The sequence below is a fragment of the Rhinichthys klamathensis genome, unplaced genomic scaffold (assembly GCF_029890125.1).
Source record: "Rhinichthys klamathensis goyatoka isolate OS25496 unplaced genomic scaffold, OSU_Roscu_1.1 h1tg000487l_1, whole genome shotgun sequence".
Classification (NCBI taxonomy): domain Eukaryota; kingdom Metazoa; phylum Chordata; class Actinopteri; order Cypriniformes; family Leuciscidae; genus Rhinichthys; species Rhinichthys klamathensis.
Window position 1 is genome coordinate 2,243,537 of NW_026606974.1, and position 23,752 is coordinate 2,267,288.

The window sequence follows — 23,752 nt, forward strand, 5'->3', positions numbered from 1 at the left end:
CAAAAGTTTGGGATCGGTAAGATTTTTTTATGTTTTTAAAAAGAAGTCTCTTATGCTCACCAAGGCTGCATTTATTGAATTAAAAATACACCCAAAAAAACTGTAATATTGGTAAATCAATATTGGTCAATTTAAAAGAACTGTTTTCTATTTGAATATATTTTAAAATGTAATTTATTTCTGTGATGCAAAGCAGAATTTTCAGCATCATTACTCCAGTCTTCAGTGTCACATGGTCCTTCAGAAATCACTCTAATATGTGGATTTGCTGCTCAAGAAACGTTTAATATTATTATTATCAATGTTGAATACAGTTCTGTAAAAAAAAATGCAGGATTCTTTGATGAATAGAAAGTTCAAAAGAACAGCATTTATCTGAAATAGAAAGCTTTTGTAACATTATACATTACCGTTCAAAAGTTTGGGGTCAGGAATATTTTTTGATAATAATAAAAATAATAGTTTTTTGAGCATCAAATCAGCATATTAGAATGATTTCTGAAGGATCATGTGACACTGAAGATTGGAGCAATGATGCTGAGAATTCAGTTTTGCATCACAGGAATAAATTACAATACATTAAAAAAAACATTCAAATATATTCATTCAAATAGAAAACAGTTGATTTAAATTGTCATATTTAACAATATCACTGTTTTTTGTTGTTGTTGCTTTTTTAATCAAATAAATGCAGCCTTGGTGAGCATAAGAGACTTCTTTTACATAAAAAGCACGTAAAAGATAAAAACATAAAAAAAACGTACCGATCCCAAACTTTTTAACGGCAGTGTGTGCGCGTATATATATATATATGTGTGTGTGTGTGTGTGTGTGTGTGTGTGTGTGTGTGTGCGCATATAATTCTACTAAATTTAATTTATGTATTCGATTTCATTGAAATGACAGCTTGACAACATGAAAAATGAACCCAATTCAGACCTTTGTGTTGCAAATGAAATAATTCCTATAGGACACAAATTATACACACACATCCAGAAGAAAATCCCCAGTAGTAGGAAGTTGCTTGTGTTGTTTGTTTGGTAATATGCATCATAAAGTTTGTATGCATGCCTGAGGTAGTGTCTAAAAGTGGTTAATGAATCACCATGTCAGCTTCATGCAAGTTTTTGCCAAAGTTCTGTTCAATCTTTCAAAAAAATAAATAAAACGTCAATCCCAAAAGGAAAGACTCAAGGGGTTTTCACAGTATGGTCCCCAAGGACCATCTTCATATTATTACTGAGAAAAACACATTGTACAAAAAAATAAAAAGAGGACAGAGTTCCTGCCATTGTGCAATTAGTGAAAGGACTATTAAATGCATCAGAGAGTCGTGACTGTGTCGCATTGGAAATTTAATTTTGTGATTTAGTTATGACCTCTAGTTGCATACGTTCATGTACCGGTATGTATGTGTGGATGCCACAGAAGTTAAATTCTGCTGTTTAGTATTTGAATCACTTCAAGAGATAAAAAATAAATATATTCTAGTAGGCCTGAAAGGTGCTGACAATAATACTCTGCCTCTATTCACAGTTAATGATTGATTTTAAAGAGGGCTGCTGTCAAGTGGCTGCAGCTCAAACACGTCAAAACAGACCATGGCAGGGGACGTCACTCAAAGACTGCTGATAACCTCAGTCTTGTCTGTGTCAAAAAGAAGGGTACGGAAGCGAAGCTCTATAAAGGAGACTGAATTTTGTGGGCTGTCTCTCTTAAGTTTGTCATAAACACTTGAGCATTGAAAAGATGAAAGTATCTGAACAGTAATTTGTCATATACAATGACAATTATGCCTCCAGCAGGGGGAATGGTATTGAAAACATTGTTTCATGTACTTGAAAATGTACTTTACTGCTTTCAAATAGCTGAGTCATCATAAATGAGCTCTGCCATGATGCGTCTCTTAAACGTATACACAACACAGCAGCAATTCTTCAATTACACACCTCTATTGAGCAACAAACCATTCAAATGAAGCAAACACGAAGAGAAACAAAGGAACCCAAAAAACTTTTGCTAATGTGCATACAGTATTCAGTTTGAGAGCATACAAAGACCTGATATGTATAACTGAATATCCATGGCAAAGGTTTAGTTGAGCAATCGGACACCCCGGACTTTGACTATCAGAAAAAAATCTAGTCCAATCTGCCATTTATCCTTGTTAAGAATCACCCGATCAGACAATAAAATGCCATCTAACCAAAATGCAGCCCATTTTCCGGTAATGGTTTTCTGGTTTTCCACATCTGTACAAACTCACCTTTCTGCCATTACTGAACATACTAGCTCTATTGATATCCTTGCCAAATATAATACCTCCATTTTCACTGCCCTTGATACTCACGGCCCCCTTAAAAGTAGACTTATGCATTCTACGCACACATCTCCCTGGTTTACTCCTGCACTTCGCAGCTTGAATACTGTTGGCTGTCACCTTGAACACCTCTACAGGAAAACCAGTAAGTCTGCATTTTACTGCTTAGAAAGACAATATTGAGCTATACAAATCTGCCTTAAAGCTGCAGTCCGTAGCTTTTTTGGGGTTAAAAATTATCCAAAATACATATTTGAGAAAACGCATAACCAGCCAGTGTTTAAAACTATCTGCTTGCATTAGCTCGATTCAAAGCGGTAAGCTTGTAATAATGTTTTTAATTCCAGTGGTACTGGTGGATTTCCGCGGGAGATTCAAGCATGTCTTTGCGTCATTACGTCACATCTGTACACATAAAGAAGGAGTCTCGGCTAGTAGGCTATATTGCGTGTGAGGATGCTGGAGGTGGAGATTTAAAGCCTTTTCTCACTGCACTTGATATAATTAAACTTATTAATTTGATGGCGGATCCAGAAAGGTTCAAACGACAATCACCAGTGACAACAAGAGATTCACCCACTGTAAAATGCAAAAGACTTCGTTCGGACTTCGGAGTGGCTACAGAAAAAAAAGAAACTGCAACCGGACCCATGCGAAAACAAGGATAAATATCGGAAGGACATTACAAGTAGTCACGCAATGCTGACGTTGTTAACATTAACAATTTGAGAACAAAGTATAATTTGCACGGTTTTGCGTGATATGATAACTTATAAGCGATTGTTAGATTTAATCAGCGCGATTTACTGCAATGTCAGAACCAGAACAAAGGTGGATGTTTCTAACTTGTTCAGATGACATTTTCCGGTGAAAATTCTTATGTTGGTCATACTTCCAAAATGAATAATCAGTGATTCTGAATGACAGTATCCACACCGGCGCGGTGACTGACAGCTGCACACTCTCCTCAAACATTGTGTTCATCCACGCTGTGCCGTGTCGAAGCACAACTCACGTAAAGTTGATAATTCCGCGAATAACTGCAATTGCAGATTTCGAACAGAGATGGCGACAAAGAGGAAAAATGCCGGACTGCAGCTTTAAATACTGCATGCTCTAGCTACTACTCTACCCTTATGAGTAATGCTTCCTCTCACCCCTAAACACTGTCAGTAAACTTACTACCCACCTGCACCTGACATGAGTTACTCAGCTGAGGTCTGAGAGTCATTCCTACACTTCTTCCAAGATAAAATAAATGGTATATATAACCAGAGGAACTTCTCTCTGCCTTCACTCCCGGCACTTTCACTAACTTTGATCCTCCCACCCCAGACTATATCTCAGAGCTAATCAAGACATCAAACTCTTCTTCCTGTCATCTCGACCCAGCCTCTACTGCCTAACTTAAATGTGTGTTTCTGTAATTTCATTGCCCATTTCACTTCTTATCTCCCAACTACTTAGTACTGGTTTTGTACCTAGGAATTAAAAACTTCAGTTGTCACCCGTCTGAAAAAACCTGGCCTCGACATTTCTGACAACTATTTGTCATTACACAACCTTTATGAATGTTTCCAATCAGGTTTTTGCACTCTCCATGGCACTGAGAGAGCACTCCTCGGGGTTGTCAATGATCTTCTCATGGCCATCGACTTGGGCTCCATCAGCACTTTAAGTCTCCTTGACATCTCTGCATTTGACACCATCTCTCACAGTATTCTCTTCTCACAACTCTCTGCTCTTGGTATTTCTGGAACTGTCCTGTCGTGGATCATTTCCTACTTCTCTGACAGTCAGCATTACATTTCTATCCATCAGGCTAAGTCCACTACTGCCCCTGTCTCACATGGTGTTCCACAAGGTTCTGTTCTTGGACCTTTACTCTTCATCATCTACATGCTTCCCTTAAGTCACATTATCCATCATCATGGCTTTAACTTTCATTGCTATGCAGATGACACCTAGCTCTACATTAGTTTCCAACGCACTACTCCTTTCCCCACAACTCCATTTCGGCCAGTAATTTTCTCAAACTAAACATTGATAAAACAAATCTACTTCTGGTTGGTCCTCAATTTACATCCCGTCTCTGTGTTGACAATATTGATATTGCTGATTTTCGATTCTTCCTTTCTATCCTCATATCTCTCTGACCAAATCTGCCTTTTTCAACCTCTGGAATATTGCTAATTTACATTCTTTCTTAAATATCATGATGCTGAGACCCTAGTTCATCCTTTTTATTACTTCCCGCTTAGACTACTGTAATTCTCTCTTTTTTGGAATAGCCACTACAATACTAAATAAGCTCCAATATATTCAGAACGTCGCAGCCAGAGGCCTCACACATTCCAAGAAATCCTCCCACATTACTCCTGTTTTACACAGATTACATTGGTTACCCGTTCGTTTACGTATTCAATTCAAGGTACTTCTCATCACATTCAAAGCCCCCCATGGTCTCGCTATTGGTCTTCCTATTGTAAAGCAACTGAGTTTGTAGAAAGGAGCTATATAAAATAAACTTATTATTATTATTATTATTATTTCATTTAGCCAGACATGACTTGCAGCATAAAGTCTGATCAAGTCTGAAGCTTATTTTGGCCAGAAATTTCCCATCAAGACGGGAAGAGATCAAACTGACTGACAAGCAGGGCTTAATTTGAGCCGGAACACGCCGGAACATGTTCCGGCACCTCCGACGTTGGATCCGGAACCTTTTTTTATTGGATCCGGCACCTCCTGTGTCACTATGGCAAATTAATAATTACTGTTTGTGTAGTGTTCAATGTTGTTATCTGTCTTGTTAGTCTTTATTCCCCATTGAAGTTCCACAAAAATCTTGTGTTTGCAGTTTCGATGCGTTTTTGAGGTGAATTTTCAGGGTAAAGTGAGTCGCACACCGTACGAGAAGCGCAGCGCCGCGTCGCGCAGCGCCACGTCTTTAAAATTCTAACACATTATTCTCTACACACACCGGCAGCACCATGCGGCGTTGTTAATGTAAATACTGTTTGACTTCACCCTGTGCTGCATGCAATATACATTTAGTTTTACATTCATTTACAGAAATCAATTGCTTGAATTAAAATTGCTGATGTTATCGGATTTTCAGGTGAGATTCTCGTTATTTCGACATAATAACAGGGGTTTTTCCAGCATTTAATTTTTTTGGCGGTCACCAAAGCAATTTTTTGTCCCGGTGATCGGTGAGTGATGTAGAATAGAATGACTGCTGCGCTTGACAGGGCGCATAACGAGCAGAGAGAGAGCGCGTCCCGGCCGCGCGCGCACACTCTCACGTCTTCAAACAACACGAGCGCTGTTTTGCTCTCTCTCTCGCGCGCGCATATTAATCAAAATCAATTGACACGATAGTAAAAGGTCGGAAGATCGCAGTTTCACGTGGAGCATTTGGAGATTTTTTCTCCTGAATTACCGCGGTGTGTGAATTGTGCAAAAAAAAACACGTTGCCTTATTATCTTCTCTAAAAAGCGTTCCGCCCATTCAGCTGACATAAACCACATTTCAATAACCGAAAAAACCTATCCAGTGATTAAATGTTTTCTGTATTGACGCAAATCTTGTCCTAAACTGCCGAGATAATCACACAAGCGTGCCGTGGCTGGACGTCCACTAATAACACGTCCGATAGGCCTACGCAAACGAATGACTCATTTTAACTATTTACTTTAATGAATAGTTTAAACAACTGACCTGTCCAACACTGAACTCACGAGACCTCTGAATCGGTGTATAAAAAATCGGTAGGCTAACCTAACCTAACTATAGATTAGTTAACATTTAGCTCGTAACAAACTGCACTTCTACAGCATTGTTAATGTCAATGTCAATATTTAGAGAGTCTGTATATATGGCCCACTATGTGTTGTTGTAGCCATTAAATAAGCGCATTTTGTTTAATTTTTGTAAAAATATTATAATGTTATTTTTTTACATGCTGATTATGAAAATTGAACAGCATTAGTAAGATGCGCCCCTCAGCACCTGCTTTAAAATTATCTGGCGCCGCCCCTGCTCGAGTTGTCCTAGACGCGACTCGGCGCTTCACGCTTCTCGTCCGTTGTGCGACCCCCTTGCTGCTTGTGAAAAGTTTTTTTTTTTTTTTTTTTTTTACATTTTGCACCCATGTAGTGCATGTTCTGAAATTAAAATAAACATTGCCCTGATACACACACATCGTTGTTAAGGGTTTTTTTTTAGTCAGAGAACGAAGAGAGAGCTACGTAGCTTCTTTTTTTTTTTTTTCGTTTCCTCCAACCCCCGTTTTGAGTCGCCGGATCCACCCCCCCTCTACGCTCCGGGACCTCCCACTTTACAAATTAACCACTGCTGACAAGTACAGTAACTAATTTCTGTTCCTTTTGTTTTTACATGCTGTTTAGGGACCAATACTAAAGTAGCAGAATCTGCCTGTCCAAAAATAAAAAATACGGACAATTTCAGACAAAATAAATTATTCTGAAGACATTGTGGAATTTTCTTTTTACCCCAAAGAAATAAGCACTGAACATTTCACACACTGTAAAAAATATATATTTTTCAAAGTTTTGAACTAAACAGATTATTAACTTTGTAAGAACTTGTGAAACATACTAGCAATTTCTGAGTGAAATATATATTTTTTTCATTGCAGACATTCCTCTATAAACTTTAATTCCCGACTAACTTCCCAGAAATTTTGTAGTGCCCATTCAATCCAACTGGAACTGGTGTATTTTGGTGGCTATGCAAATTTACCACACTGCATACCAAACATAAGTAATGGGTCAAATCATAACCCTTAGTGTGTGTTTGGGATGAGGTAACATCTGTGACTTAACACTCAACACAGTTTAGTCCCCCAAAGCTAAACTGGCACCACAGCTGCCACACTGAAGCTCTGAGATGAAAAGGTCATTTCATGCTGCTGCAAATCGCACGTTGACCATCATCATCACACATGCTGCTGCTCTCAGACCTCGCCTGCAGTGTGGCTGCTGCAATGTATTTGAAACGCGATAGAGTCTGGCATGTGGCGAGGGTCGCTGAGCACTGGCCTGATTCTCCAGTGCACCAAAGGACACGACCCAGCTAGGACAAAAGAAGGACGCCTTCCTCCAAGAACTCCTAGAGTGGAGGTAGCAAAGACGGATTTTAGTTTATGAAAAAACGGCAAGAAATCTCTCTTTTAGGTTCACAAGAGCTGTACGCAAAAACAAACATACAATACAACCAGTGTAGCCTGATTTACCAAAAAAATTACTCTTATGAAACTGTTTGTGTTAGTGAATTAAAAACATACAAGGCGACCTGTGTAGTCAAATTCACAAACAAATGACTCACAATATGAGCCTTTTCGTGTTAATGTATCAAACAAATACAGCACAATCAGTGTAGTCCAATTATATAAAAAAAACAGGTTGCCATTTGAATCAGTATGAAAAACTGCCTTGTATAAATATACAACATTAGTAGAGACAGAACTGTAAAAGGTTCAACCAGGCGCTCAGGTAAAGTTATAAAGTCTGTGATAGGTGCTCTTGGGGTAGGGAAAAGATCCAAAGAAACAAAAAGCAGGTCCCAGGCACTCAGTCAAGTTTTCAATGAGGAGAAGGATAAAGTAAACTTTTTCCTTCTCCTCATTGAAAACTTGACTGAGTGCCTGGGACCTGCTTTTCGTTTCATTAGTAGAGACAGAATTTCATACATTTGCAAGCAAATCTGATATAAAATATACACACATTAATACGAATGGACTCATATAGAATAAAAATCTGAATCTAAGAGTTTGTGAATATGAACGGGTATGAATCCATAAATCTGCATCAATTCCCAGCCCTTCCACACTTAATGCACTAATTTTACAAATTACAAAAATTAATTTTGTTATTTACTATGCATCTTTGAATTTTAAATGCATTTATTGTATTTTTAGAAATACTGGCACATGTCTATTTATTTATTTATATTGTACTCCAGTGTCTTTTATTCAGGTGTCAGGCCTCTCAGCAGCCCGGTGCACTGTCCCTAATGTCCCAGGCCATAATCCATCTATGGGAGGTAATAGTCCCGCTAAAGGCGGAGAAAGAACATGACAGAGTTTTTGTAAATGGTGAAGATGGATGCAACAGGCTTCTCCAGCCAATCGATCCATTCCAGACTTTAGCAACACCTGTCCAGCATAGCTGGCCATTTTGACCCCAGAGGCACAAGATCAGTGCTTAGATAATCTTTCTGCCAATGCCAAGGCAAAGTGCAAGAGTCTCGACTTTGTGACACGGTAGGTCAAATGAAGTGATGAATCAATGGGAGGGTCTGGAGGGCTGCCAGTCAGGAGAAATGAAAGTGCACAAGGTCAAGGAATTTGCAGGCGTTTCTCATAACATGTAATAGGGACAAATTACCAAGGTATAATGCATATTGGTAACTTCCTGCTGAATATAAACTTGTCAAATCCCTAAGCTCAAGGCACAGATGGCAGATGTCAGCACCAGGGTTACTCACATGTCTCTCTGAAAATCCCTGGGAGGCTTTCTCAGGCATAGTGTCTCATCATGACAGTGACAAATGTGCCTGATTAAAGAGTGGCAAGCGTACATTTGCTTGCTCTGTCAAGAGACCGCCTCAATGCCCATGAAAACACACACACACATTCGATTGGTTGACTGATCCCTCTGGAGCCGCACAAAAGCCCACTGACATCCACATATTTGCACATACATCGTCTGTAGCATATACTCTCGGGCATGTTATGTGTAAGTTAACAAGAATGAAACGCGTGGATGGTTAGACAAACAAATTTGGAATTTGGAAATTCATGACTTTGTCTTTCTCTTTCCTTAAAGACCCATGAAATCGCTTAAAAAGTGACGTTTTCTGCCATTTTTTGAAGTATTTTGTACAATACGGAGCCCCTAAAGGGACGTTTTGCAAAAGTTCTCGCAAAAGTTTTGCGAGGGAACGCAAAGTTTCTCGGGGGAACGCAAAGGTTTTGCGAGGGAACGCAAAAAAAAATTCTCCCTTTACTATACCACCACGTCCCTTTAGGGGCTCCGTAAAACTAAGTTTGCTCAGGACACTTTGAAGAATTAATTACACAAATTGATGTAGTGCAGAAGGAGTCATCAATTCTGTTTCATTTTACAGGAAAATGGGTATATCTGCTAAAATTTACTTTTGCTACCATTTATAGATATGCTTGCATATACACTACTGTTCAAAAATGTTGAATCTGTACTATTTTAATGATTTTGACTCTTATGCTTATCAAGGCTGCATTTATTTGATCGCATATACAGAATAAACTGTAATATTGTGAAATATTACAATTACATATTAAAAGGTAATGTATTCCTGTGACGGCAAAGCTGAATGTTTCAGCATCATCACTCCAGTCTTCAGTGTCACATGATCCTTCAGAAATCATTCTAATATGCTGATTTGGTGCCCAAGAAACATTTCTTATCATTATCAATGTTGAAAACAGCTGTGCTGCCTAATATTTTTGTGCAAACTGTCACTTTTTTCCCGATTCTTTGATGAATAGAAAGTTCAAAAGAATTATAGAAAACCTTGGTAACATAATACATATATATATTTACCTTTGATCATTTTAATGCATCCTTGCTGAATAAAACTTTTAATTTCTTTCAATACATTTTTTTACTGACTGCAAACTTTTAAATGGGGGTGTAGATGACCTCAAAACATCTAAAAGCCACAAAACCTAAATGTTAATTTCATGGAGTCTTTAAATGCCAATATCAATGTTATGAAATATGCAAATTAAGTTTAAATCCCACTCTCCTTACTCAATAGGAGAAAGAAACAGACGTACAAAAGCAAAATGGAAAGAGAAACTGTCGGTCATGGTTTCAAATGCGATCATAATGAGATCTTCCACAACAGAGGTCTGTTTCTCTCTCCTCTCTCTCTCTCTCTTTAAAGTAACAAATGATGCTTTGTGTAGTCACAATCTTCATTACCTCTCTTTCAATTTTGTATCTGTCCTCCCACAGAACGGTCACCAAAACATAAAAACGACATCAGGTATTGCACAGCAGTGTTTAGGAGAAAATAACAAAAAGTAAAAAATAAACTACATTTCTTAGCAGCACAAAATTATCTTTAAGTAATGAGCTACTTTTTCTAAAAACGAATCGCTGCGGCCACTACGTCACTATATTTTGTATGAGTATACAGTGAAGTGACAGAAAGTGGGCATTTTAGGAGAGAAATTCCTTCTAATAAATCTGTTTATTCAGCCAGTTGAACCAGTTCAAAAAAACTATTTAATGGTCCATTTGAGTCTCTGCAGGATTTTACATCTTGCTTTTCAACACAATATACAAAATATTAAAATATTTATTATAATAATAATGGATGTTTGCATAGTATTCTGATTCTGCATTTCACTGATTTTATTCATTTTGAGGAATATTGGATCTTTTTTTGTGCAAGTGAGATAGGTAAATGCACGCTCACATCTAGAACTACAATAACCATCATGTTTACACACAACGCCTCTGCACTTCGATTTGTCTCAACATGGGGACAAGAGAGCTGTCAGTCAATAAATGGGAAAACAAAGTAACTTGCGTTACTTATATAAAAAAGTAACTCAGATATTTTATTTTTTAAAAGTAATGCGTTACTTTACTAGTTACTTGAAAAAGTAAACTGATTACGAAACTCAAGTTACTTGTAATGCGTTACCCCCAACACTGTTTATAAGCACTAATAAACAGCCAATATCCTAGTAATATGCATGCTAATAAGAAACTAGTTAATAGTGAGAATCAGACCCTAAACTAAAGTGTTACCAAACAATCTGGTCCCATCGGTTTGAAAATTAACAGAAGCTTCTTCTCCCAACATTACGGGGCTGATTTCATGGAGTTTATACATGGTATATAGATCGTACTCTGTTTGCCATTTGCTATTCATATAGGACTGCATTATTGGTTTTAGATCCATAGGAGGTATTGTTAAATGTAGAAAATATTGTAGTGTGTATCTAACTACTTCGAAGGGGTAGTTTGACTAGTTTAACTACTGTAAATGAAGAGCAGTTTGTCAAGTCATTTTCCCTAGCACTTCTGAACATACTTATGCTCCATTTTTCAAAGCGACCTGTCCAAATCCCTTTACATTAAATCCAAAGTTTCTTTCCTTAACCCCCATGGCCTTCAATGAATATTTCAACACCTTTCCTTTCCAGGACATTTATTTTACATATCTGATACCACACATCTTCCCAACTCTCTTGACCTCATCAAGTCCACCGCTGGAGTCTCCCAGAAGAACATTATTTAACCACTCCATCAACTACAGCTGATATAATATTGCCATTGAAAGGAGGCAGTAAATGTCATTGGGGCGCAGTGTAAAGATTATCCAGGCTGCCGTCTGAGAGGTTTATCTAAATCTTGATATCTTTGTGCTGTTCTTAAGACTTGAGAAAAAGTGAAAGATATCAGCTCTTTCCAGGGGTTGTCCACATTCAGCATTTGATGTTATCCTGCACAATTTTAAACTCCTGAGGCCAAAAATCCCCCCCAAAAATAGAGCTATTAAAATGTGTACACCTTTATGTAACCAACCTAGATTTCCAGAAACAATCATAGGAAAACAGAAAGAAACTTGAAGGTGCTGGGATTCATCCCACATTCTTTTTGATAAATTGCCTATCTGAGCTCACAGAGGAGTAATGCAATATAAAAAAACTTCTGAGAGAAAGCTTTAGTCTTTTATCTGTAGGAGGGTTAGACCCCGTCACTGCACACAGGCGCTTCTTTGAATGCACCTGTGGAGTGACATCACTTCCTGGAATAATAGAAGTGAATATCATTTCATCTACAGAAAACAGTGCTTAAGATGTTTAGTTTGTTGATGTGAAATGTCATACTGCACAGACATTACATTATCAATTGTTCTTTACGAAAGTTTATGAATGTATAAAGGGCTTTTAGGAGATTAATGATGTTTATTAGATCATACCTGTTATGGCTGACTTGTAGCTCCCCTAGGAGTTGGTTCTTGAACCACTGATCAAAATCCACATTGTCAAACAATTCATACGCGGCTAACCCAACGGCGTTGTACACTGCAAAGAGAAACAATTGATTTTTGCACAAGTTAACATTTAATTTAAAAGTTAAAAACTCTATTTTCGTACAAAGGTGTATACATAGTCTGTGTCAGTTTTGCATATATTTGATTAGTGATCTAGTTTAAAAAATAAAAGTGTTAATAATCTTATCTATCCACATACACACATATATATATTTATATGTGTGTGTGTGTGTGTGTATATACATCTCCACTGTACATATGAATGACTACATGTAATTATTGATCTAGTACCAAATTTGTATATATTTATTATATTATATATTACTTATAACAATTGGAAAGTACAAATTATACATTAAATAGAAATATAACATAATACATATATCCATAAATGTATTTATTAAGCATATACAACAAACACAACAGTTGACCTTTGTGCTGTAGCAGCTGTACAACCACAATAAATGATACAATTTCTTTAAATAAATAAATAAAGATCGTATGCTACACTACTCGTGTGCTAACCAGAAAAAAAAATACGTCTTTAACTTAGACCTTCATGTAAAGAGGTAGCAGAATAATATATAATAATACAGCATATATACATGTGTATATAATACTAGATTTAATAATAGTGCAGAATCTAGAGCAGAAATATTCAATATTTTAAATATTTATCCTTCATTTTACACCAAAACATCTCTTTTTTGCTATTTACATTTTTAAAATACTTTTTGACTGCCCTATTTTAAGTCTCAGATGTGATGGTTGTGTATAAGGGTAAGTAATGCATGATGGTACCTGCATCCTTCATTAGCATCTGCACTGGGTCCTCAACATCACTGGGGCCTGAGAGAGAGAAAGCAAGCATTGTGATATTTTTCCCTCCTCGAAACCTGAACACAATGTTCTTTAGGCCTGTTGGAAACATCTAGCACTTTACACATCTGTAATAATTGTGACTTAACCACTTTGCAAGCAGTAGTAAAAGCAGCAAAGCATGTAATAAAATAACAAACAACTAAAACTTTCATCCCAGTTCCCTAAGCCAATCACAATTAGCCATCCCAAAGCGACAATGAGGGGGCGATGCTCATTGTCCATGTATAATTAGAACACAGAAAATGCTCAAGAGAAAAACAATGACACAACTAGGAAATTAACTGAGGGGTCATTATGAGAATCATCATCGGAATGTGTGTTTTTATAATGACTTCACACTATAATGATAGATGATGTGCAAAAAAAACCTATTTGTCACCTCTTAATTCAGTAAAACATGGAAATGTAATAATGATAAAAATGTGACAAACCTAAATTCCATTCCAAAACACTCAAAGATTCTTATACGAATGTCCATAAGACCATTTAGAAGTCAGCACATCATCCTAATTTAACCATGATAGTAAATTTGAATCAACTAATTTACACAGAAAGCTCATTTGAGTCATTCACTAATTAATTAGGGAGCCACATCAAAAGCAATGAGAGCGTAACGCTTGTCAGATGGTCCTTGTATTTGTCTGAAAGTGCGAGCTTAATTGCTACACGCGGCTTTAAGAGGAGCACTAGCGGTGGACCCGCTTCAGCTTAGCAGGGTGTGCTTTATAAAGGTGACATTTGCCCTCCAAGGCTATAATCAAAAAGTCCACATCTAAAGTAGAACCCCAGGTGACTTTGTTAGTTTTTCCCTCACAAAAAAAAGTTAGAGAAAATCCCTCATTTGGAAACAAAAAGAGCTTTGAAGAACTGACGGCATGGCATGTGTCATTTGGTGTCAACCCAGCCTCTCTAAGCTAATGTCTGCAGGAAGCTAGAAATGAGAGTACTTCCACGCTGAAACACTTCAAAAAGAGGTTTTGTAAAATCCATGTGGCAAACACATTTTCAGTGCCTACTCTTGTAGCACACATGAACGGCTTTTCAAAATATTTCATGTAAGAAGCGAACATGTTAATTACTATAGATAAAAAGGGACCGGCAGTGTTAAATGGTGATAAATCACCTTCAGTTCATAAAATAATCCTTTTTCACCATGTTCTCATCTACTCATCTACTCCTGCTCCAGATGTAACATTTCTTTCATTATCACAACATAATGACAGCTCATTTAACCAGTGAGTTTCATTTGATCAGCGATTCTTTAATCATCACATTCAAAGCTTCGACTTGTCTAATTTATTCACTGTGTCCTTGAATGCCAGGAGTCATGAACGAAAATGCTCACTTTCTCTGTTAATAAAATGTAATGAATCTATCCCTGCTGAAAAAAATAAATAAATAAAAAACAGTTACAACCAGGTCATAGGTGTATTGAGCTGGTTTGGCTTTCCAAAGCCACTTTAAAATCTTTAAAAAAGAACAGAATAACCAGCTTGGCAAGGTTGAGAAACAAACCAATAAGCTGTTTGTCCAGCAGAGATTTATTTAGGGTTGGAAATGAAGCAAAATGTATTTATTTATCTATAAAATACCAAATGATTTTTCAATAGGCTTGATTCTGTTAATGTTTTTTAGCATCTACACTCATAAATTGACCCAGAGGCAAAACGGCACAAAAATACTCACTCTTTAGTCAGATTCTCGAACTAGTTCTTTTTAAATACTCAAAATCTCAAACTCATTATTATCGGTTTAAATCAGTCTGATGACTCACTCACTAAGTGAATCAGTTATCTTGAACATCAAATCAAATAAATCCAATTAAATCATTAAAACAAATAAATAAAACTGGCATTGTTTTGTTAATAGGCTTATTCTTAAGTAAACAGTTATGTCCAATTACTCTTAAAGTACTGAAAGAATCAACTTGATTCATTATTTCGCTACAATTTTCAAACCCTAGAAAATAGAATATTACAATAGTTGTTGTAATATTCGTCAACACATCAAATAAAACCAACCTTGAAGATTCTGCACCATCTCCAATAGTACTGGTGTCAAAGTTTGACTGTAGTTGTGGAAAATGTCCAAGAAAAGCACTTCCGTGCACGGCTGTAAAGATATGGAGTGAAACAAAAAGAAACAAAATGTGAGGGAGTATTCGATCAACATTTCAACAAACATTTACCCACCAACACAAACACATGGAAGGCAAACCATCTGGTTTTCTGTGGTATATCTTTCATTCTTGCCTACACAATCAATAGTGTGCAATGAAGAAGGGGTCAGGGTGCGAGACCTGACTCAGTGGCCTTCAGCATCTGATATTACAGGCAGGGACACTGACCTCCCAGTGGAAACAAGGAGGTCAAATATCACACCTTTGGAAAGTGTGCCAAGCTCAACATTCGCTACACATGTCATATCATATGTTCTATGCCTTCAGGAAATCTGACATAATCAATACGGTTCAAGACAAAATCAATAAGGGCAGGTACCTGGACTGGATATGGATGATCACAGAGAAAATACTTCATTTGAGATTTTAGCTTCTACCAAGAAATGCTGTATGATTAATCAAAATAAAAACCAAAATTGCGATATGGCTTAGTGCGATTATCAAATCAGAAAGGCTGCGATTTAATTAAATAAATATATGCAACCGGACGAGCGGCGCAACAAAAGACAATGTAAGCCAATATAATAAGCGATGCTGTCTACACTTGATACACCTTCGCTATCTTAAAGGTGCCCTAGAATGTTGTTTTTTTATTATTTTATAATGTTTCCTGGGTTACCCTTATAATGTTAGTATGTTTTTTAGATAAAAAAATAATCATAATTTAGAAATAAATGGCATTTTTCCTAGCCTGCTTTTAGCCTCTGATTTGAACACTCTGTTTGAAGGGGCGTGTCTGCTGTGGGATTCAGTGTTACCGCGGCCACTGCTGTGATTGGCTGACATGCTTACATATGAAATAGCTACGCATTACATGTGAAACTCTCTCCCGAATACTTTTACTACTGCTATTATACGTTTTTACTATAACAGCTATCGAGATTAACGAATCGTGAGATGTTTTTAAAGAATTTAGATCTATTCCCATCACATAAAATGTTGCCGTGATGAGCATTGAGCAGATGACAGTGTGTTGATCGCGCGAATGAAGATCTTATCATTGCAAAGCAGTTTCTGCACTCTCTCTGCTTTCACCAATGCAAACACGATGATGTAAATACAGTAAGAGCTTCGTTGTGCAGTAACGTGCGTCATTGATTTCATAACGAGTTTGGCAAGTGTCCAGATAAACTCGCGCTGTGTGGAAAGATTGTTCTTTGATCGCTTTCTGTATATAATTTGTTCACAATTTAAATACGATTATTTTCATCCTACTAAAAGAAACGATGTGAAGCTGATATTTTAGTCACTGGCTTGACTTACTGATGCATAAACAGTATTGAACGATTTTGAGAGAAAGATTACCTGTCTGAACTTGAACAATTACACATCAGAAAGTGTTGCTTGGTAGCTCGATCCGAGGCCAGCTCTGTAGTGGCCCAAGTTGAGGAAACAGTCGGTGAAATGTTTGGAAATTTCCAGAGAAAATAAAATTAACCCATTGTTTCTTCAGAGGCTCAGATGAAGGAACTAAAAAATACTTTTGTGTTCATGTGTACATCCACACTGAGCAACTGCCATGCTTCGGCTGCGCAGTTCCGCCTGGCATTGAGGGCTGGCATTATGCAAATATTTGGAGGCGTACATATTAATGATCCCGACTATTGCGTCACAGTCGGTATTGTGTGGAGAACCGACCGTTTTTCAGGGGTGTTTTTCATAAACGTGAATTAAATGAGAACGCGAAAACAGTCCATTTTGAGATTCACTCTATGTCATGTCCATGCACTGAACTCTTGTTATTTGACTATACCAAGGTAAATTCAATTTTGAATTATAGGTCACCTTTAACACACAATTTTATTTTTAGTTGCAATTAATTATTTGAATTAAGCACTGTTTTTTTTCTATCTACAACACACTCATCAGTGTGTTGGGGATCATCATCTCTAGATCCACTGCTAGACTGATGTGCAACAGTCATATTGCTTAAATATAATATATATATATATATAAAATATAAATATTTGCATTCAGAGGACAAGAAACGTTTAAGCTAATGCATAATTAAGACTTTCCCTTTCGAAATTACCTGAAGGTGAAGTGATTCCACAGCGGTGTATAAGTTTAGTCAGCCAATGTCATTTTAAAGCCAGGACATAAAAGCCGCATTAAATAGGCAGCCAGATGTAATGCAAATCAAATCGCATGAGGGCAGTAACAAATGACCCTGTAGAGTCACGGCCCCCCTATGTAAATTCCATAGAAATGAGACAGACCCCTGATTCCTTTTAACTCGGTCGCTTTGCATTTACTGACACTTCCATTGACCTTGGAATACATCATTCTGTAAGGTAGTACACCAAAAGACAGGCAAATGGAAATGTTGCATATGCAAAAAGCAGTTTTAGAAATGATGATAATTATGAAATCCGTCACACTAAATTTCATAGGGAGAGATCACTTACCCGCAAACTATACTTCCAGGAGTCACCACCTGTCTCTTCCACAGCTGAAGAAAGAAATAACATTAAACACAACTTGTCACAACATATATCATGCATTTTAAAGGGATAGTTCACCCAAAAATAAAAATTCAGCCAGTTATTCATCTTCATGCCCCTACAAACCCCTATAATTTTGTTGAAGAATGTCCTGTCCACTCGATTCAATATAATAGGACTGAAGGGGGATTGAGGCTGTCAAGCTTCAAAAAGCAAAATCATCCTACTTGTGCACAATATTCCAATTCATTAAAAGCCATATGATAGCTTTGTGACAAACAGAGCAAAATGTCTGTCATCATTCACTGACAATCTTCCACTCCAAAGGCTGTTAACCATTTTGACTGGACCATTGAGGTAGTGAGCTGAATTTCAAGAGAGAATTTTTATGATTCTTTTATGGTGATTCCTTGTCATTTTAGAGCCTGACATTCCCAGTCCACATACATTTTCATTATATTGAAAAGAGTAGCCTGGATGTTCCAGTTTGGAATAACACAAAGGTGAGTAAATAATAAGAGAATTTTCGTTGTTTTGGTGAACTACACTTTCAACCTTCACAACTTATGAAATAATTTTTTTTTCTATCAATCAGGTAGCCTTTATGAGAAATTATATTCTGGTTCCACACCATGAATGTGGCAGGATTCTCTCCTCCCATGATCCAATCAAAGAGGAGGTCATTAAAGTGATTATGTCACCTTCTCTATCATTTCTAGTCACCTTATGTTCCTAAGGGTTGGTCATCAACAGGCCAGAACAATTCCGTCTGCTGCTGAGTCACTGAATTAATCGCTATTACGTTGCCTTGACAGCCGGACCCCTGGACGATTCAACAACTGGCATTGCCTATGCCAGAAACAAATCACTGGACCATGGCAATATACATTAGAAAATGACACCAGCAAGGTACACCAAGAGATTTTACGGCCAACTGTACTTTGTGAAGCCCATTTCCTTGAAATGAATTACATGTGTTAAATTAATGCAGCAGGTACGGTTCAGCATCTCTGGACATGACACAATGGAGGGCTTATATTAAGTGATTTTACCACTTTAATGACCTGCTCTTTGATTGGATCAACTATACCAAACTCTGGTGAAATTGCTCTGTGTATGCGATTCATTTGAACAAATGTGAACGCTGCCACTCGAATCCTGGTGCGCACCAAACAAGCAGAACGAGATCGCTGAAAAGATGGATCTTAGTCCGCTTCCATACGAACTCTGGTGCGGTTCGAATGGAATATGAACGCAACACGAATCAAAGACATCTAAATCACCCTAAAAAGGACAGAATGCTGAATACCACCCATTTTTTCTCATCATAGGAGCTACGTTGCCCATAGTCTCAGCCTCAGACGTCACGCCCACGGAACGTTGGCTAAACGTCTGATGCATATGGTACACTTAACTGGAAACACTTCAGGAATGTCGAAGTCGTCATCTGATTGGTTGAATTTTATCGGATTTCCGGGGGGCGCGAGCGTCGCGTTTATGCGGAAGAAAAACTGTTGTGTTTACATGAGTGACAATGAACATTTATCAAGATCAGCTAAACGTAGGATTCTCAAAAGTATGCGAGGTTCACGGCATAGACTCTTGAAGTTTTCTTCTCCTTCTTTGATTTTCTATGCTGACTGACGGGTTGCACGCCGGTCTGTTGTTGTGGGGACATTTCCACGCACCGAAACGTGACGCTGAACGAAACAAACTGTAATTGGTTGTTTGACATGTCGGTCAAACGGCCTTATGGGCGGGCCTTGGCCAAAGAATGCTGCTATGAATTCCAGACCTTCAGCCGTCAGTCTGAAGGTCTGGCTACGCGAGACTACGTTGCCCATTACAGTTCAGTAAAGGCATCAGAAACACTGTCACCTTGCAGCAGATCTTTGTTTGTGTGCAACAGAGGAATTGTTGCCACTGATTTGACTTTACATTTTATAAACTCTTCACGAGTTCCCAGCTGGTCAAAAATACCATCATATGTGTACGCACACACAACGAGCGCATTCAGCCCAGAACACAGCATTGTTCGTTAAAGTCCCACTCCGATCATATTTTGAGCTATTTTTAAACATTCCCAGTGGTCTTTAAATTATGATTATGCCATTTTTAGCCAAAATCACAAAACCTGTGCCGTTTTCTGGGACTTCGCTTCAGCAGAGCGGCAGTAGCTCATTAGCAATTCGCCTCTGCGTTGTGGGCGGAGCCGTTGGCACGGAGACGACCCTCCCCCTGCCCGTTGCTGAGAGCTCTGTCTCTCCCGCTAGCTTACACCCCAATACCGGTGGGGCAACAGTATTATATACACGTTAATTATTATTATCCGAAGTTAATCAAAGTTATCACCGATCACCGATCATTATTTCACTCCAAGACGTCGCGTGTGGAGACGCCCAGTGGAGTTACTACGTCACAACTCCAGTCTATTTTAGCCGGCATTTTAGCGTCTGCTACTGATTCACAGCCATTTGAATGTAGAAATACTCAGAAATACAACTTTGAGCTTATTTTTCTCAAGATATGTCCTCTAACATCAGAAAAATGCCACAAGAACATGTTAACATCTAGAAAAACATTATTTTCATCGGAGTGGGTCTTTAAGTTCCGTCGCAAAATATATATATTTTTTCTTTAGGTTCGGTCTTAAAAGGGACAGTGTGAACTAGGGCTGGGTAAAAAATATCGAATTCTCATTTTTACGAACCGATATCGATTCTTAAATCTCAAGAATCGATTAGTCATCCTGTTTTCATTTGATGAATGAATAGAACATTGTAGCGTGCATCCCATCCAATAAATCGCAATAATCTTTGTGCTTTGTTACTATTGATACTAAATAAAGTCTCAAATTTCAAATTATGTCCATTTTCTTACGAAATTCAAAAACATAAATACCGTTTTGGCGCTGTGGCGTGAGATCGCTCTGGCTCAGCTCAAGAAAAGCAGCAGCGCGGAGCGCACATGATCTCCTCTTCTGCCTTAATAATACCAGTTACAGTGCGAAATAAACATGAATGAATGTCTGAAAGTGTGTTAAAGATAGAGTACAACTTATTGAAATCCGTATCATGTCACATGGAATCGCTCAATCAGTGTTTCAACCGTGGAAAGACGCCAGTAAAACAACTTGTAAACAATGTCATGTAACGTCACATTTACCTCAGAAAAACCATATGTGACCATAAACTCGTTAGTCAGCTAGAAAAATTAACTCTAAAGAGGAACATTTTGCTAAATATATGCACCATATTACATATTCATTATAATTTTTAATGTTCTTCGATACTTAATGCATGTTTGAATAAATCTGGCAAGTTTTTATGACAGCCACCATTTAAATGTTTATATTTCATATAACTTTATTATTATAAAAATAAATAAAAGTGTAATTTAAGTGTTTGTATAGCTACAAATCAGTTGATTTTTACCTTCAATATTATAGTAGGCTAATGAAGCCTAGTAGGCTACAACTGACTTCCATAGTTTACAGCATTAGTTAAGAGATTTGTTTTCCTTGAGAAAATTTGCCATGTATTGTACCTGATATCCAAAATAATCAATATTGAATCGAATCGGAATCGAATCGAATTGCAAGCTTGTGAATCGAAATCGAATCGAATTGTGAAATTTGTGTAAATACCCAGCTCTAGGTGTGAACGCTAAGCGAACCAGGACTAAAAATATTATTTTCTTTTTTAGTCCGGACCAAAAGAACCCTATGTTGGGAAGGAAATCCAAGAGTTCTCTTATCATTCATTGAACGCAAACATGGTTTATCATTTGAAACATGTAATAGCTTAACGTCAGTTTTGTTTTTTCGGCCATGTGACCTAGCAGTTAACGCACATGCTGCAGACATGTAAAGCTGTTGCTCTCATTTGGGATTCCAGATAGATTCTCTCTCGTGTTTCATTACTTCTCCCCATCTCTACTGTCTCTCTTGGATTAAATGGCAAACAGCCCAGAAAAACAAAAACAAAAAGTTTTACAGCTTTAGATATGTTATTGATTTCATAATTCACATTTACCAAAACTCTCTGGGTCTTCTTCCCACATGGTTAGCTCTTCCTCTGTCAGCAGAAAGTATTTGGATACCAGTCTCCTGCCGATCTCCGTCAGCGTTTGGTGTGTAAAGAATGAAGTCTTAATTTTATGTGCCTCCAGGCTCTCTGGTTTACTGTCTGGAATGCATCATATTGCAACATCACTTCAATATACAATTATCCATATAGTAATGTTCAAGATATTAGATCATTCATTAAAATGTCTCATGTGCTCCTACAGTCCATTAGTAAGGCAATAAAACGGGAGGCATTTTTATATCAGTTTACTTCAATCTCTATCTAGGGAACCTTAGTCATGACTGAACAGCCAGATTTCATTATGAAACATCTCATTGGTTCGCTTTTGCCCTCAACCAACTCTGAAATGTCCTTGATGTGTTAAAAGGCTGTTATCCATTTCCTATTTCGAATAAGCTAGAACTTTAAATTTTGGCATGGTTAAGGACTCCATTTTAAACTTTAAAATGGAGTCCTTAACCATGCCAAAGTCATTACGCATGCTGCTGATGGGCTGCCTACCTTCAATGTTCTTGGCAGGTTTGTAGGCATCGTTTTTAACAATCATCTTGATGAGGTTCATGCACTGTACAATAAAACGCTCAAAAACAACTCCCTCGCCAGCCTCGGTGAACACGTAGCTGACCGCGAACTCCAGCGATCGCTGAATAAGGGGGATGAAAGGCCACGGGTGATATTCCAGGAAGTCCAGCAACTAGCAGAGAGCATTAGACATGAAGTTAAACCACAGTTCAAGAGTTCAGCATGGCCCACAACATCTCAAGTATAAGTGCTTAATTGACTGAACTTTTAGACTTACAACTTTGGTGAACAAAATGATGGTCTTCTCAAGCTTTTCTCTGCAAAGACTGCCTGGTCCAACTTGCCGGCCTGCAAAAAGTAGATGGGAAGGCTGAAAACATATGCTTCAGTTTCCTTGTACAAGGAATAGTTCCATACAAAAATGAAATCATTATTTAATCATCCTCATGTTGTTTTAAAACTTCTATGACAAAAAGCACTACAAAAAAAAAAAAAAATCATAAAAGGTGCCCATATGATGCGTGTGCAGTACCAACTGTATGAGGAACAGACCGATATTCAAGATGTTATCCACTGAAAATCTAATCTCTTCTTAGCACATTTATGATAGTTCAAAACTTATCTGAATGATCTGTTCAGAAATTAGACTTCTCCTCAAGTGAGCAAATCATCGAGAACTGGATCAGATTATCTGGGAATATAGACTTTGTTAGCTTTTTGTTTGCCGGTTTGCTTCACAGACTAAGCGCACAAGGTGTCTGAACTACTTTTTATAATATTTTTATAGTGCTTTTTTGTCATTTTGGAGCTTGACATTCTCAGTCTTTATTCACCTTTATTATATGGAAAAGAGGTGTCAAAAATCCTTTTTTTTGTGTTGCACAGAAGAAAGTAAATCAATGAGGTTTGGAACAACACGAGGACGTGCAAATGTGTAAAAATGTTCATTGTAAAGGTGAATTGTGCCATCAAACGTATTTTACACATAGTACGAATATACTGTGATTGATCATAATGTCTAAATATAAGCTTGTTTCTGCCACAGAATAAAAAATCTAAAAGGTAAGTGTGACTTATCTAACAATTTACTTTTTTCTTGCCATTCAGACTTTACAACTTGCAATTGAGAGTTAAACCCCCAGTTTCACAGACAAGGTTTAAGATAGTCCCAGACTGAAATGCATGTTTGAGCTGTTTCTTTTTTAACTAAAAGAAACTTATCTTAAGAAAAAC

The 23,752-nt window shown here is 37.5% G+C and overlaps 1 protein-coding gene across 1 annotated transcript in view; it reads right to left on the reverse strand.

The window, feature by feature from the left end:
* Positions 1–23,752, reverse strand: part of ipo11 (importin 11) — a 195,574-nt gene that overhangs the window by 110,750 nt on the left and 61,072 nt on the right. The window contains exons 9-15 of the mRNA XM_056237513.1: positions 22,797–22,867; positions 22,499–22,691; positions 21,944–22,096; positions 17,874–17,917; positions 15,308–15,398; positions 13,206–13,253; positions 12,330–12,435 (exon numbers count right to left, since the gene is read on the reverse strand). Coding sequence (XP_056093488.1) covers positions 12,330–12,435; positions 13,206–13,253; positions 15,308–15,398; positions 17,874–17,917; positions 21,944–22,096; positions 22,499–22,691; positions 22,797–22,867 — 706 coding nt within the window. The remainder of the gene's footprint in view (positions 1–12,329; positions 12,436–13,205; positions 13,254–15,307; positions 15,399–17,873; positions 17,918–21,943; positions 22,097–22,498; positions 22,692–22,796; positions 22,868–23,752) is intronic.